The sequence below is a fragment of the Ictidomys tridecemlineatus genome, chromosome 8 (genome assembly GCF_052094955.1).
Source record: "Ictidomys tridecemlineatus isolate mIctTri1 chromosome 8, mIctTri1.hap1, whole genome shotgun sequence".
Lineage (NCBI taxonomy): Eukaryota > Metazoa > Chordata > Mammalia > Rodentia > Sciuridae > Ictidomys > Ictidomys tridecemlineatus.
The window spans coordinates 84,591,547-84,605,021 of NC_135484.1; the positions used below are offsets into that span (position 1 = coordinate 84,591,547).

At 43.4% G+C, this 13,475-nt stretch overlaps 2 protein-coding genes across 2 annotated transcripts; one reads left to right on the plus strand and one right to left on the minus strand.

Annotated features, from left to right (window-relative positions):
* The first annotated feature begins 6,251 nt into the window (after positions 1-6,251).
* Positions 6,252-7,251, plus strand: Ooep (oocyte expressed protein). Its single transcript, XM_005342643.2, has 3 exons — positions 6,252-6,450; positions 6,647-6,829; positions 7,151-7,251. The coding sequence occupies exons 1-3, from the start codon at positions 6,252-6,254 to the stop codon at positions 7,249-7,251; spliced, it is 483 nt and encodes a 160-aa protein (XP_005342700.1).
* Positions 7,252-12,108: 4,857 nt separating this feature from the next.
* Positions 12,109-13,097, minus strand: Khdc3l (KH domain containing 3 like, subcortical maternal complex member). Its single transcript, XM_078018515.1, has 3 exons — positions 12,929-13,097; positions 12,555-12,737; positions 12,109-12,278 (listed from the first exon to the last, which is right to left on the minus strand). Exons 1-3 carry the CDS (start codon positions 13,095-13,097, stop codon positions 12,109-12,111), a joined length of 522 nt encoding a protein of 173 aa, XP_077874641.1.
* Between the last annotated feature and the right edge of the window lie 378 nt (positions 13,098-13,475).

Consider the following 13,475-nt stretch of genomic DNA (forward strand, 5'->3'; position numbering starts at 1 on the left):
CATTTTAGGTAACTAAGTATATTTCTCAGAAAAATATAGTTTCTTATAAGAGTAGGTGATTAAAATTGAAAAATATTTTTAAAGTTAATATGTTTTAATATTTATTAATAAAATATTAAAAAAGCTGCATCATATCACATAAAATAGGTTTGTGTAGTGATTAGATGAAACCCTGACTTAAAGATAAGAACCATATGATCATCTCGATAGACACAGAAAAAGCATTCGACAAAGTACAGCATCCCTTTATATTCAAAACATTAGAAAAACTAGGGATAACAGGAACTTTCTCGACATTGTAAAAGCTATCTATGCTAAGCCTCAGGCTAGCATCATTCTGAATGGAGAAAAATTGAAGACATTCCCTCTAAAATCTGGAACAAGACAGGGATGCCCTCTATCACCACTTCTATTCAATATAGTTCTCGAAACACTGGCCAGAGCAATTAGACAGATGAAAGAAATTAAAGGCAAAAAAATAGGAAAAGAAAAACTTAAATTATCACTATTTGTGGATGACATGATTCTATACCTAGAAGACCCAAAAGGGTCTACAAAAAACTAGAACTAATAAATGAATTCAGCAAAGTGGCAGGATATAAAATCAACACGCATAAATCAAAGGCATTTCTGTATATCAGTGACAAAACTTCTGAAACAGAAATGAGGAAAACCACTCCATTCACAATATCCTCAAAAAAATAAAATACTTGGGAATCAACCTAACAAAAGAGGTGAAAGATTTATACAATGAAAACTACAGAACCCTAAAAAGAGAAGTAGAAGAAGATCTTAGAAGATGGAAAAATATACCCTGTTCATGGATAGGCAGAACTAACATCATCAAAATGGGATATTACCAAAAGCTCTCTATAGGTTTAATGCAATGCCAATCAAAATCCCAACAGCATTTCTTATAGAAATAGATAAAGTGTCGGAGACCAGCTCCAACAGGGGGTCTCAGGAGACGAACGGATGGTGAGGAGTCAGGGAAAGAGGGGGTGGAGAAACAACACAGACACCAAAGTGAAGGTGTTGATCCCAATCTTTACTTGTGAAGTTGATCATATATACTTTTCATTTTGGCAGGCTTACAGTACTTTGTGGTTACAAAACAGGAATCATTATTCAAACAAAACAAAATATTACGTAGCTACAATTAGAATAGAAGAATGTATCTTGGCTTATGCATAAGCAAGCATTTGTACTTTCAGTTCGAGTTTTGCTTTGAGCTGTTTCTACTTAGTTTACTTTTAATAATAGTTACAAATGTCCCAAACTATTGGCCTATACCTTAACTATTCTTTCTTGACTTACTGACTGGAACCGGTGCCATGGTTACGGCAAGTAGTTGATTTGTTATTACTTTTAATCAAACAAAAGTAAGAGCACAAACCATTGTGCACAGGAACAAGAACAAGTTGCCCAGTACTAAGCACTAATCTATCTTCTTAACATTAATTTTTCTTCTCTAGATTTTAATTTAATTTCTCAAAAACTTTCTTGACAGGAATACAGGGAGTTTTTCTTTAGACATTAACAATTTATACTCCACAGCTGAATCATTGCATTTAGAGCAAACAGATCTATGCTTTAGAAGTAGTTGCATTAATTGGGAAAGTCATGATTTTTCCTTCATACTTAATGGTCATATGAGAAATCGCAACTATACTTATTAAAGGAATACAAAAACAAATCAGCCCATTCCCAGAAACATACTGCGCTCCTCCAGAGGATGGACGCCTTGTGCCATCCACCTCAGTAGGGCCTTGCCATTGCCTGAGTCAGGGGAGGGGCGCAGCAATAAAGCAATCATGAAATTCATATGGAAAAATAAAAGACCCAGAATAGCAAAAGCAATTCTAAGCAGGAAGTGTGAATTAGGCGGTATAGCAATACCAGATTTCAAACTATATTACAGAACAATAGTAACAAAAACAGCATGGTACTGGTACCAAAACAAGTGGGTGGACCAATGGTACAGAATAGAGGACACAGAGACTAATCCACAAAGCTACAACTATCTTATATTTGATAAAGGAGCTAAAAGCATGCAATGGAGGAAGGATAGCATCTTCAACAAATGGTGTTGGGAAAACTGGAAATCCATATGCAACAAAATGAAACTGAATCCCCTCCTCTCACCATGCACAAAAGTTAACTCAAAGTGGATCAAGGAGCTAGATATCAAATCAGAGACTCTGCATCTGTTAGAAGAAAAAGTTGGCTCCGATCTACATATTATGGGGTCGGGCTCCAAATTCCTTAATAGGACACCCATAGCACAAGAGTTAATAACAAGAATCAACAAATGGGACTTACTTAAACTGAAAAGTTTTTTCTCAGCAAGAGAAACAATAAGAGAGGTAAATAGGGAGCCTACATCATGGGAACAAATTTTTACTCCTCACACTTCAGATAGAGCCCTAATATTCAGACTATACAAAGAACTCAAAAAATTAGACAGTAAGATAACAAATCACCCAATCAACAAATGGGCCAAGGACCTGAACAGACACTTCTCAGAGGAGGACATACAATCAATCAACAAGTACATGAAAAATGCTCACCATCTCTAGCAGTCAGAGAAATGCAAATCAAAACCACCCTAAGATACCATATCACTCCAGTAAGATTGGCAGCCATTATGAAGTCAAACAACAACAAGTGCTGGCGAGGATGTGGAGAAAAGGGTACTCTTGTACATTGCTGGTGGGACTGCAAATTGGTGTGGCCAATTTGGAAAGCAGTATGGAGATTCCTGGGAAAGCTGGGAATGGAACCACCATTCGACCTAGCTATTGCCTTTCTCGGACTATTCCCTGAAGACCTTAAAAGAGCGTACTACAGGGATACTGGCACATTGATGTTCATAGCAGCACAATTCACAATAGCAAGACTGTGGAAGCAACCTAGATGCCCTTCAATAGATGAATGGATAAAAAAAATGTGGCATTTATATACCATGGAGTATTACACAGCACTAAAAAATGAGAAAATCATGGAATTTGCAGGGAAATGGATGGCACTAGAGCAGATTATGCTTAGTGAAGCTAGCCAATCCCTAAAAAACAAATACCAAATGTCTTCTTTGATATAATGAGAGCAACTAAGATCAGAGCAGGGAGGAAGAGCAGGAAGAAAAGATTAACATTAAACAGAGACATGAGGTGGGAGGGAAAGGGAGAGAAAAGGGAAATTGCATGGAAATGGAGGGAGACCCTCATTGTTATACAAAATTACATATAAGAGGTTGTGAGGGGAATGGGAAAATAAACAAGGAGAGAAATGAATTACAGTAAGTGGGGTAGAGAGAGAAGATGGGAGGGGAGGGGGGGATAGTAGAGGATAGGAAAAGTAGCAGATTACAACAGTTACTAATAGGGCATGATGTAAAAATGTGGATGTGTAACCTATGTGATTCTGCAATCTGTATTTGGGGTAAAATTGGGAGTTCATAACCCACTTGAATCTAATGTATGAAATATGATATGTCAAGAGCTTTGTAATGTTTTGAACAAACAATAAAAAAAAAGCGCCAGGTGCAGTGGTGCATGCCCATAATCCCAGACGGGGGTGGGGGGGGTGGGGTGTGTATGTGTGTGTGTGGGAGCACTAAAACAGGAGGATTTCAAGTTCAAAGCCAGCCACAGCAACAGCAAGGCTGCCAAGCAACTCAGTGGGACCCTGTATCTAAATAAAATACAAAATAGGGCTGGGGATATGGTTGAGTGGTCAAGTGCTCCTGAGTTCCATCCGAAGTATCGAAAACAAAACAAAAACACACCAATTTACCAGGTGCAGAGGCATATGCTTATAATCCCAGTGGTGCTGAAGGCTGAGACAAGAAGATTGAAAATTCAAGGCCAGTCTCACCAATTTAACAGGACTGTCCCAAAATAAAAAGAATTGGAGATGTAGCTCAGTGGTAAAGGACCCCTGGATTCAATCCCAAGTACTAAATAAATAAAAAGTATTAATTTTATGAAAAGATGAAATTGTATCTCTATCTTATCCCTAATTTAAAAGAATTAACCCCAGAACTGGGGGTGTAGTTCAGTGGTAGAACACTTGCCTAGCTTTGTGTCAGGCCCTAGGTTCTGTAGTTCTGCAACACTATTTAAAATGAACAAACAAACAAACAACAACAACAACAACAAAACACAGATGGTTTGAGGATTCTGTCTTAAATGTTAAGACAGAAATTTCAATATTCTTAGTAAGTAGAGGGAATCTCTTCAGATAATAAAGAAGGATTCCTCTCATTCCCCCTGCCCCCAATCTCTTTCTCTTCTTTGAAATGAAGTATTGCTATGTGACCCAGGATCCCTCTGTTTCAGGCTTCAGACTAGCTAGGATTACAGGCATGCACTACCTAAACCTGGCAAAAACACAAAAGACAGCTTAAAGATAAAAAGACAATTTATACTGGAAAAGGAAATTCATAATGTGCATAATTGAAAAAGGAATACTAAGAGATTAAGGAAGATTGTGTCTGAGAACTTTCATATTTTATTGTATATCCTCAAGACTTTTTACAATATGTATTGTGTTGATTTTTAAAATTAGAGGTAGAAATAGCCACTAAATAAGATTCAGTGTTTCAACTTGTGTGTGTGTATGTGTATTTATACATATGTATATATATTTGTACTGGGGATATTAGGGATTGATCCCAGGGATGCTTAGCCACTGAGCACATTCCCCAGCCTTTTCTATTTTTCATTTTGAAACCAGGTCTTGCTAAATTGTTTTAGGGCCTTGTTAAGTTGCTGAGGCTGGCTTTGAACTTGCCCTCCTCCTGCCTCAACCTTCAAAGCTATACTATTTTAAAGAAGAGAACTGAGGCAAAGGTGGGGAAATGTCAACATCTGTGAAATTGAAGGAGGGTACCTGGGTGTGTTACATGGTTTTTTGAATGTGTGAAATTTTTTATAATTTAAAATTTAATTAAAATTAAGAACATATGGAGGAAATATTCATTGACATGTTTACTTAGGATGGTGGAAATAAACACAATTTGTTTAACTTGCTTCCTGTTCTGTAATGACCACCTCTGATGTTTTGTTGAAAACATGATAGAGTGGCTTGAAATATTCTGATTCTTTTTTTTTTTTATGTTTTTTGGCATTAAATCAGTGTGATGAAATTATTACTGGTGAGTAGAATTTAAGAAATTTCTCAGAGTTGAGCCTGAGTATTCTCAGTTGAATGTGTGGTGGCTAATGCACAAAGAAATGAGTGCCTCTTTTGGGTTTATTCACTGATAAGAGAACTAGGCAGGTGAGGTCCAACTCCCTAGAGAACTGACTGGCGTTCAGGACCGGCTTTTTTGTGTAAACCCAAAGAGAACTTTCCAGTGTATAAAGCATGCGGCTCGTTTGCATAATGACTGAAACCGTCTTTCAGGGAAACTCCCTGTGTAACAAACAGAATTGTTATTAATAGTTTCAGTAGGTTTGAATGGCCAACGTTGGTACTGACAGAAAGGCGGGAATGATTTCACTCTAGGGAAGCCTCCCTGTCAAAACTTTCCTAAGTCTCTAAATAGAATTTTATTTGCACTAAACTTGATGCCCATCAAGATTAAACATTAGCTCTGAAGTACCGTAGAACCATCTGGAAATGTTCGTTTTAATTGCACCTGAAGAGACTGATCATTTTGGATATTTGCAATAAGAGAATGGCTCGTCTATAAACTGAAGCGCAATATTAAGACTTCTGGATGTAAATTCACAGAGGGCTGAACATTTAAGTGTTCAAGTGGAATAAAAATCTAAAATTGTAACCACCCGGACAGTCAGAAGACAGCAGCGAGGAGGACTTGAGAAGTTTTTACAGATTGGAGGAGTCCGTCCTAGGTCTGATCTACCCACTAGTGCTTAGAAGGTGATCTGCAAACCTTAACCTTGGCACAGGTGATTCAGGGTCAAAGGGTCATCAAATCAAATTCACACGTTAATGAATCACGAGCCTTTTGAGAATACGGGACGCGTTCCAAGGCTGAAAGGAGGACCCCAGGGCGTCTGAGATCAAAACCCAGCTCAAGTCAAAAGTAGCTGGGGGTCGCGAGTAGCGCGGGAAGCTCGGTGTCTAGTGGGCCTGCGCAGCGGGAGGGTGCGGGATGGGTGGGGTGTCGAGCACTATATAAAGGAGCCCGCGGCTGGGTGGGGGGGAACCTGGGACTGGAGGAAGCCGGAGGCGGCCATTGGGAGCACGTTCTTTGGGCTGCGGACTCTCTGGGGTCTGTCATGCTCGGCCACTCCGGTGCAGATGAAGCTGCTGGGGCCGAAGGGATGTCAGGGATGTCGTCTCACTCCCTGGATAGGCTGCTCGGGTTTCACGTTCCGCCACCACCGATTCGTGTCCGGCCGTGGTGGTTTTCCGCGCAGGAACTGAACGAACCTCTGGTGTTTCACCTGGACCCCTGGCTGGTAGAACCAATTTTTGGTGAGCCATCCTGACCCGGGGTATCCTCGGGCTCGCCTCCTCCCGTGTAGGACAGGCTGCTAGTGACTGCACAAGCTCTTTCCCAAATTCGCAGGTCATCGGCGTTGATTTGCCCGTCGGCTCCTGCTCGCCCTTTACCTAGCCCACAGCCCCTCCAAATCTAGCTCCTCCTGAAAGTCTCTCCTTATCTGTTTAGGCCGAGACGGAACCGTCCTCTCGGAAATGGAGTGGATGAGCCAGGCCTTGCTGAGGGTGGACCCAACGGACACCGGGGAACTAGTGGAAATCACCGTGTTTGGGCAGCCCGGCGTGAAGACTCGGGTGAAGAACATTATCCAGAGCCTGGCAGTGTGGTTCCGAGAACTTCGTGACCAACGAGGTGAGGGACTTTGTGAACCTACGTGTGGAGGAACTACAGGTGATGGCGTTAGGCTTACAGCTTCTCCTTAGCCTCCTCTTTCTCACAACTTCTTGTAGTTTCTTAACTCCCAGGAAGCTGCAGAGGCCCTGGTGATCCCTTTAGCGAAGGATCCTTGGGAAAGACAGCGGAGATCCGATGCATTCAGGCGCACATTGTCCAATTCAACCTCAGCTGGGGCAGATCACTAGAGCTAGATCTCAGCTTCAGGACTCCGCTGAGAAACTGTCGCAGAACTTCTCCCCAGTCCTTGTGGATGCTTATCAGTTGCTTGCCTTCCAGCTAAGAAGATAAAACGCCTTGAGGAGTTCTTGAAGGCTAGTTCACCGTATCCAGAAACTATCCAGCATCCAGTTGAATACAAACAAGATGGCAATAATTAGACCAATGAGGACAGCCAGCTGAAGAGACTGGAAGACACGTATTCTTAAATCTCTACATCACTTTTTCCTGTGCCTTTTGAATAGTGGTTTATTTTGTGGTAAATGTATTTGTAGAACTATTCTAATGAAATTTTTGTCTGGAATAAAGTCTTTTCACGTGAAATAAAGCAAATTTACAAAACATTGACTTTACTTGATGTGAAGGGTGGATAGAAGCTGATCATTTGTTTTGCTTCTACATTTTAGCTTATCATTTTGAAAGTCCTAATCCTTTTTTTGGATCTTATGGTCAGAATTGGGTCCTCAAGGGCAGGATGCTGATGATTTCACTAATTTCACAAATGGTGAAGTATCTGGAGTATTTTTGTACTTTAAATTTAACCCAGGAGTGCTTTCCCAATGAGTCACATCTCCACTACTTTTTATTTTTGAGACGGTGTCTCCAAGTTGCTGAGGCTGGCCTAGAACTGCAATTCCCGTGCCTCTCCTTGAGTACCTGGGAATACAGGTGAGCGGTTCTACCCAGGGCTCCTGGTCTAGGTTTGAGGGGCTCTAAACCTGGTAGTTTGACTCCCGCGGAGCACCAGGTGTGCGATTTCTTGGAACCTGGCTTGAGCACAGGTGGCGTTCAAACCCTCAGTCGGTCCACCCTTAATATTCTGGGCTGGTTGAGATTCCCACAAGATTCAGTGTCCCAGGTCCTTCGTCCGCGGAGGGCGTCCTGTTTGAGTCGTCTGTAGGTTTTATGTGATGCCACACAGGTGTTTATTTCAGGATGAGGGAGCTGTTTTTTCATTACCTATCACACTGCAACGACCAGTCTGTCCAAGACATTCCCCTCTCATGGTATCCCGCACTTTCCAGAAGCGGAATTCTTGGGTCAGAAGGTGCCTAGAGGTCTTTGTTTTCAAAGTTGGCTTCGGTTTAACTCCTGTGATTCTCCCCCTCGGCAGTAAAGAGATTACAGATTTGCAACCAGCTAAAAAAGCCTTGTTTTGGTGAGAGGAATTGAGCCCGTGCAATGGCACGCGCCAGTAATCCCAGTGACTCCGGAGGCTGAGGCAGGATGATTGCAAATTGTCTCACAATTTAGCGAGACCCTGCCTCAAGATAAAAAAGAGCTGGGGACTTAGCTCAGTGGTAAAGCGCTCCTGAGTTCAATCACCAGTACCTTAAAACACAAAACCTGGTTTATTCCTGATTTGTCTTCCTTGAGGTCACAGCACTTCATAAGCCAAGGGCTGCCTTTTTCTAGCCTGTAGGCAGTGGGGGTTGGAACTTCGTTTCACTCCCTTTCCCTCCCTTTCCTTACTCTTAGTGTGAGGATTCATGTTTATTATCTTGATTTTTTTTTTCCTGCGTGATCAGAGGCTGGGGACCTGGTTCTTCCTGACTACTGGCCCAACTGTTATTACCCTCCAGTGGATGAACCCTTTTCTGGCTATTGATTGGAGTGGGGATAGGTGTGGGAGATTTCTTCCTCTACCCAGGCAAGGCTGGACTGCTTCTTTCCCACTGTAATTAGTTGTTGCTGTGCACTCCCACCCCGTCCCCTAATTGAGAAACTCCAGGAAGTCAGGAAGTGCTGTGGAGTCCTGTGCCTCCCACCATCCTTTATTATGAGACAGTAAGCTAGGACTGGTACCAATAGCTATGAGGGACCCACCACCCCTTCTCCTACAGTGACCCCACTCTGCATAATCAGGGGAAAGTACTGGGAATGTGGCTTAGTGGTTAAGCGCCACTGGGTTCAATTCCTGTTACAGAGGGAAAAAATTGAAATTTGATGCACCAGTTTGTAATTGAGATATTTGGGAACATATGAATCGGCAGTAAGGGATGAGTTGAATATAACCATTCTTAGGAAAATTGTGGTAGAAGAAAAAAGGTATAACAATTAACAGTTGAATAAAAATTAAAAGATGTCTTGTAAGGAAGTGAGTGAGTTTGGGAGGGCAATAGAAAAGCTCTGGAGATTTTGGTCTGAGTGAAAATTCTTTTCAGCAGTACTGGGGACTGAATCCAGGGGCACTGCATTACCGAGCTACATCCCCAGAACTTTAATTTTCTTTCTTTCTTCCTTTCTTTCCTTCCTTTTCTTCCTTTCCTTTCTTTCTCAGAGATTGAACCCAGGAGTGCTTAATCACTGAGTCATATCCCCAGCCCTTTCTATAATCTGATACAGGCTGAGGCTGGCTTTGAACTTTGTGATCCACTTGATTCAGCCTCCAGAGCTACTGAGACAGGTGGGCACCACCATGCCTGGCTAATTCTTTCATTTTTTTTTGAGACAGGGGCTTGCTAAAGTTGTCCCTCAGTCCATTAAATGTTTTCTATTTTGTCAAGATTTGTAATAAATATTGCTTTTAAAAATTTTTTTAAAAGTTTTTTATACCTTTATTTATATGTGGTGCTGAGGATCAAACCCAGTGCCTCACACATGCTAGGAAAGTGCTCTCTACCACTGAGCCACCACCATAGCTCCAAAAGCATTGCTTTAAAAAAAAAAAAAAACTTATCTAGGGTCTAGGTGTGTAGCTCAGTTGGTAGAGTGCTTGTCTCCTAAGCTACAGGTCCTGGGTTCAATCCCCAGTACTACAAAAACTTATCTATATACATTAAAATTTTTTTAAAAAACATGTAAGCATGATATTATTTAAATTCTGCTTTCTTTTGCCCTTAGCTTCTGTCAGCCTCCAATCAAGGAAGTTTAATGTAGCACCATAGTTTATTAAAGCCAAACATGCTTTTTTTTTTTTTCTTTTGGTGTAGGGGATTTAGCCCAGGAGTGCTTTATCACGGAGCTACATACATCCTTGGTTTTTAAATTTTATTTTGGGACAAGTTCTTGCTAAGTTTCTTAGGGCCCCAATAATTTGTTGAGGCTGGCCTCAAACTTGAAGTCCTCCTGCCTCAGTCTCCAGAGTTGCTTGGATTACAGACATTCACCACCGTGCCAGCCAAACTTGTTCTTAAAGAGTAGATACCCTCCAACCTCTGCTGGGGGTTTAACCCAGGGCCTTGGGCATGCTAGGCAAGTGCTTACCAGTGAGCTCTTTCATCATCCTGAGGGTATTCACTTGCAGATAGGAATAGATTAGAAACCAACCAAGTTCTTCATCGTACTACATATTTATATGTGATGCTTTATATGCTGTACAATTTAAGGACATAGGAATGAGTTGCAAAAGGGCCACACAGGTGAGGAAATTGTAAAAGGAAATGCATCCTCACGAAAATTCCGTTTTCTCTCCATGTTTAACTTTGGCACTATGCCCTCAATCCAGAACGCTTTTCCAGCTGCTGTGCTCTGCTTTCCTCTCCTCATTGAATGTTTTATTTTTATTTTGTACCGGCGATTGAAATCAGGGACACTTAACCACTGAGCCACATCACCAGCCCTATTTTGTATTTTATTTAGAGATGGGGTCCCACTGAGCTGACAGGGTCTCGCTAAGATGCCGAGGCTGGCTTTGAACTTCCGATCCTCCTGCCTCAACCTCCTGAGCCAATGAGATTACAGGCGTGTGCCACTGCTCTGGGCTTCCTTGAATGTTTTAAATGAAACATTTCATGTCACGAAGATTCCTGTGTGTTAGTTTTATCCTAGTATCCTAATAAAACAATATAAAGGAAAAAATCCTGGTATCCTGATACAAAACCGTTAGCGTGCAAACTTCCAGATTAATGCGCACAAGCCAGGACTGGCATTCCTGTACCGCGTTGGGCTCTAGAACTCTAGAGGGAATCAAGAGGGGTCTCCCCCATGTCTCCCATCTTCTAGTTGCTTAGTTAATTTAACTAAGGAGATTAACCTTATTCTGCCTGGGGCTGGTTCATGTCCAATTTCACCAAAGCTTGGTTGACCCTGACAAGGATTAAGGATCTCAGCATTGCCTCCCGACTCTTGCAGTTTCCCTCCTCTCAGTTGCCCCAGTTGGGAAGCATTGGGTGGCAGAGTGGGGGTACACCCAAGTGGGGCCTTTCATATTCAGCTGGATAGCAGCCACTGGATCCCAGTTACTAGGTTTCTAAATCCCAAGTCACTTTGAGTAGAATTACGGTTTGGAGAGGTTTCCATACAAGGACTGACTCAATGGTACAGTCTCTTACCTTTTGCAAAGTCAGGTGCCCTGCGTTAAGGAGCACAAGAGAAACCTGACCTCAGCTGGGGACTATTGGTCCTGGGCAGCTAGCAATCCAAAAGGTCTCAACTGCCTTGGGGTAGAGAACAGCACACAGAATTTGGGGAGGAATGTGTTATTCTCTTTCTACCTTCCAATGAACAGTCCTTAGGGAAATTTGATTTTTTTTTTTTTTAAAGAGAGAGTGAGAGAGGGGGACAGAGAGAGAGAGAGAGAGAGAGAGAGAATTTTTAACATTTATTTATTTTTTCTTAGTTCTTGGCGGACACAACATCTTTGTTGGTATGTGGTACTGCTGAGGATCGAACCCGGGCCGCACGCATGCTAGGCGAGCGCGCTACCGCTTGAGCCACATCCTCAGCCCGGGGCGGGGATGTGGCTCAAGCGGAAGCGTGCTCGCCTGGCATACATGCGGCCCGGGTTCGATCCTCAGCACCACATACCAACAAAGATGTTGTGTCCACCGAGAACTAAAAAAATAAATAAATAAATAAATATTAAAAAACAAACAAACAAAAAAAAAAAACCAAAATCTAGAAATTTGATTTTTTTATTTGAACTTTTTAAATTCATGTTTACATTAACATAGGGGGAAACAAACCATATCACACAATCTTTCCCCAGCTTTTAGGGTAGAAGGAGAACTATTAGGAATGCGACTTCTTCGGAGACTTCCACTTTAACTCCTGGCTCTCCCGACTCAAAGATGCCTTCATAACCTGGTAACCAGGTCCTGGGCTGCCTCGGTAGGCTGCTGAGTCCCGGCTTCTGGGACTTTCAGGTCCGGAGACAGCTGGGTCCCGGCCTCAGGAATCTCGTGTGGAGATCTCTGAGTCCCAGTCTCCGGGGTCTCAGCCATCTGGGCAACGGCTTTCTTTGAGCCTGGAAGAAAAGTAATGTGAAGGGATTGCACCTGTGGTTCCACACCCTCCCCACAAATGTATCGTCACTCCCGCTGGCTGAGGACGTGGGGCCAGAGTCCCAGAGCGCTGAGTGAATTTGGCTTTCTAGAATCCTTGCAAAGACGAAACCCTTTCCCGGCCCGACCGAGAGGGCAAGACTGCCGCCCGGGTTCTCAGAAAACTTCAGGGTCCCTCCCAAGTGGAGGGGCTTTGTGGGGGATGGTCCTCCCGATTCCGGGGGGGCCCCCCCACGTACTTGGCACCCCGCGGCGCAGGCGGAAGTAGTTAGCCAGGTGTTCGATCATCTCGAATACCTCCAGTTGGAAATTAGGCCTCCCAAATATCAAGATCTTAGCATCGCCTTCAGGATTCCACTGATTCACGTGAAGCACAGTGTGGGTCACACACTCGACGTGCGGGATTTTCTCTCCGTCCCGGCCTGCGCGGGGAGGTCGAGAGGGTACAAATGACTCACCGGGCTTGGGAGGGGAAGGTGGTGGGCGAAGGGCAAGAACTTGGGATCTGGGCCCCTGGAGAGCCTTTCCCTGGGACGCGCTGGGACTGTGAGGGGCGTAGGTAGAAGTGGCAGGAAAGGAGGCTCCATCGCCCGTCCCTTCCTGGCCCACTCACCGAACATTGCTTCCACCAGCCACGCCTCCAGGCACACCACTCTTGGACACTTTAGATATTGGGAGTGGAACCAGCTAGGTACCTCGGTGGGGTCTCCCAGGACCTCAAAAATTTTCCCTCCTTTTTGTTGCACTTCCACAAGCGTGTGGAACTTCTTGGAAGTGGCCATGCCGCAAGAGTTAGGGGCGGGCGAAAGTGTCCGAGGAGATCCTAAATCTGTGCTGGAGATAGCTGGAAGGAGCTGCGGCTCTCCCAGGAGTCTTATTTCAAGGGCTTTCGGCTAGCCCCTCCCAATCGAGCTCTTCTCATTGGATCCCAGGCCTCGCTTCCCACTTCCACCCCAGGCCAAAGCCCTGGTATCTGGGCTTTCTGGATCCGCGCTCTTCTCTGGCGCCTGGAGGGAAAGCGGGGCTCTGGACTTGGGACATCCAATCTGGGACTTAGGAAAGTGAGGACAGTTCCAGTGGCGTAGGAGAGAACCAACGCCTGCACAGAATCTCTTACGGAAAAAACGTACCGATTCTTGTGGGACTAATATGTACTTAAA

Coding starts and splice junctions, on each gene's coding strand:
- Ooep (XM_005342643.2), top strand. CDS start 6,252: ATGCTCGGCCACTCCGGTGCAGATGAAGCTGCTGGGGCCGAAGGGATG. Junction 6,451..6,646: donor GCTGGTAGAACCAATTTTTG/GTGAGCCATCCT, acceptor TTATCTGTTTAG/GCCGAGACGGAACCGTCCTC. Junction 6,830..7,150: donor AGAACTTCGTGACCAACGAG/GTGAGGGACTTT, acceptor CTTGCCTTCCAG/CTAAGAAGATAAAACGCCTT.
- Khdc3l (XM_078018515.1), bottom strand. CDS start 13,097: ATGGCCACTTCCAAGAAGTTCCACACGCTTGTGGAAGTGCAACAAAAA. Junction 12,738..12,928: donor GCTGGTGGAAGCAATGTTCG/GTGAGTGGGCCA, acceptor CTCCCCGCGCAG/GCCGGGACGGAGAGAAAATC. Junction 12,279..12,554: donor CCTGCGCCGCGGGGTGCCAA/GTACGTGGGGGG, acceptor CTTTTCTTCCAG/GCTCAAAGAAAGCCGTTGCC.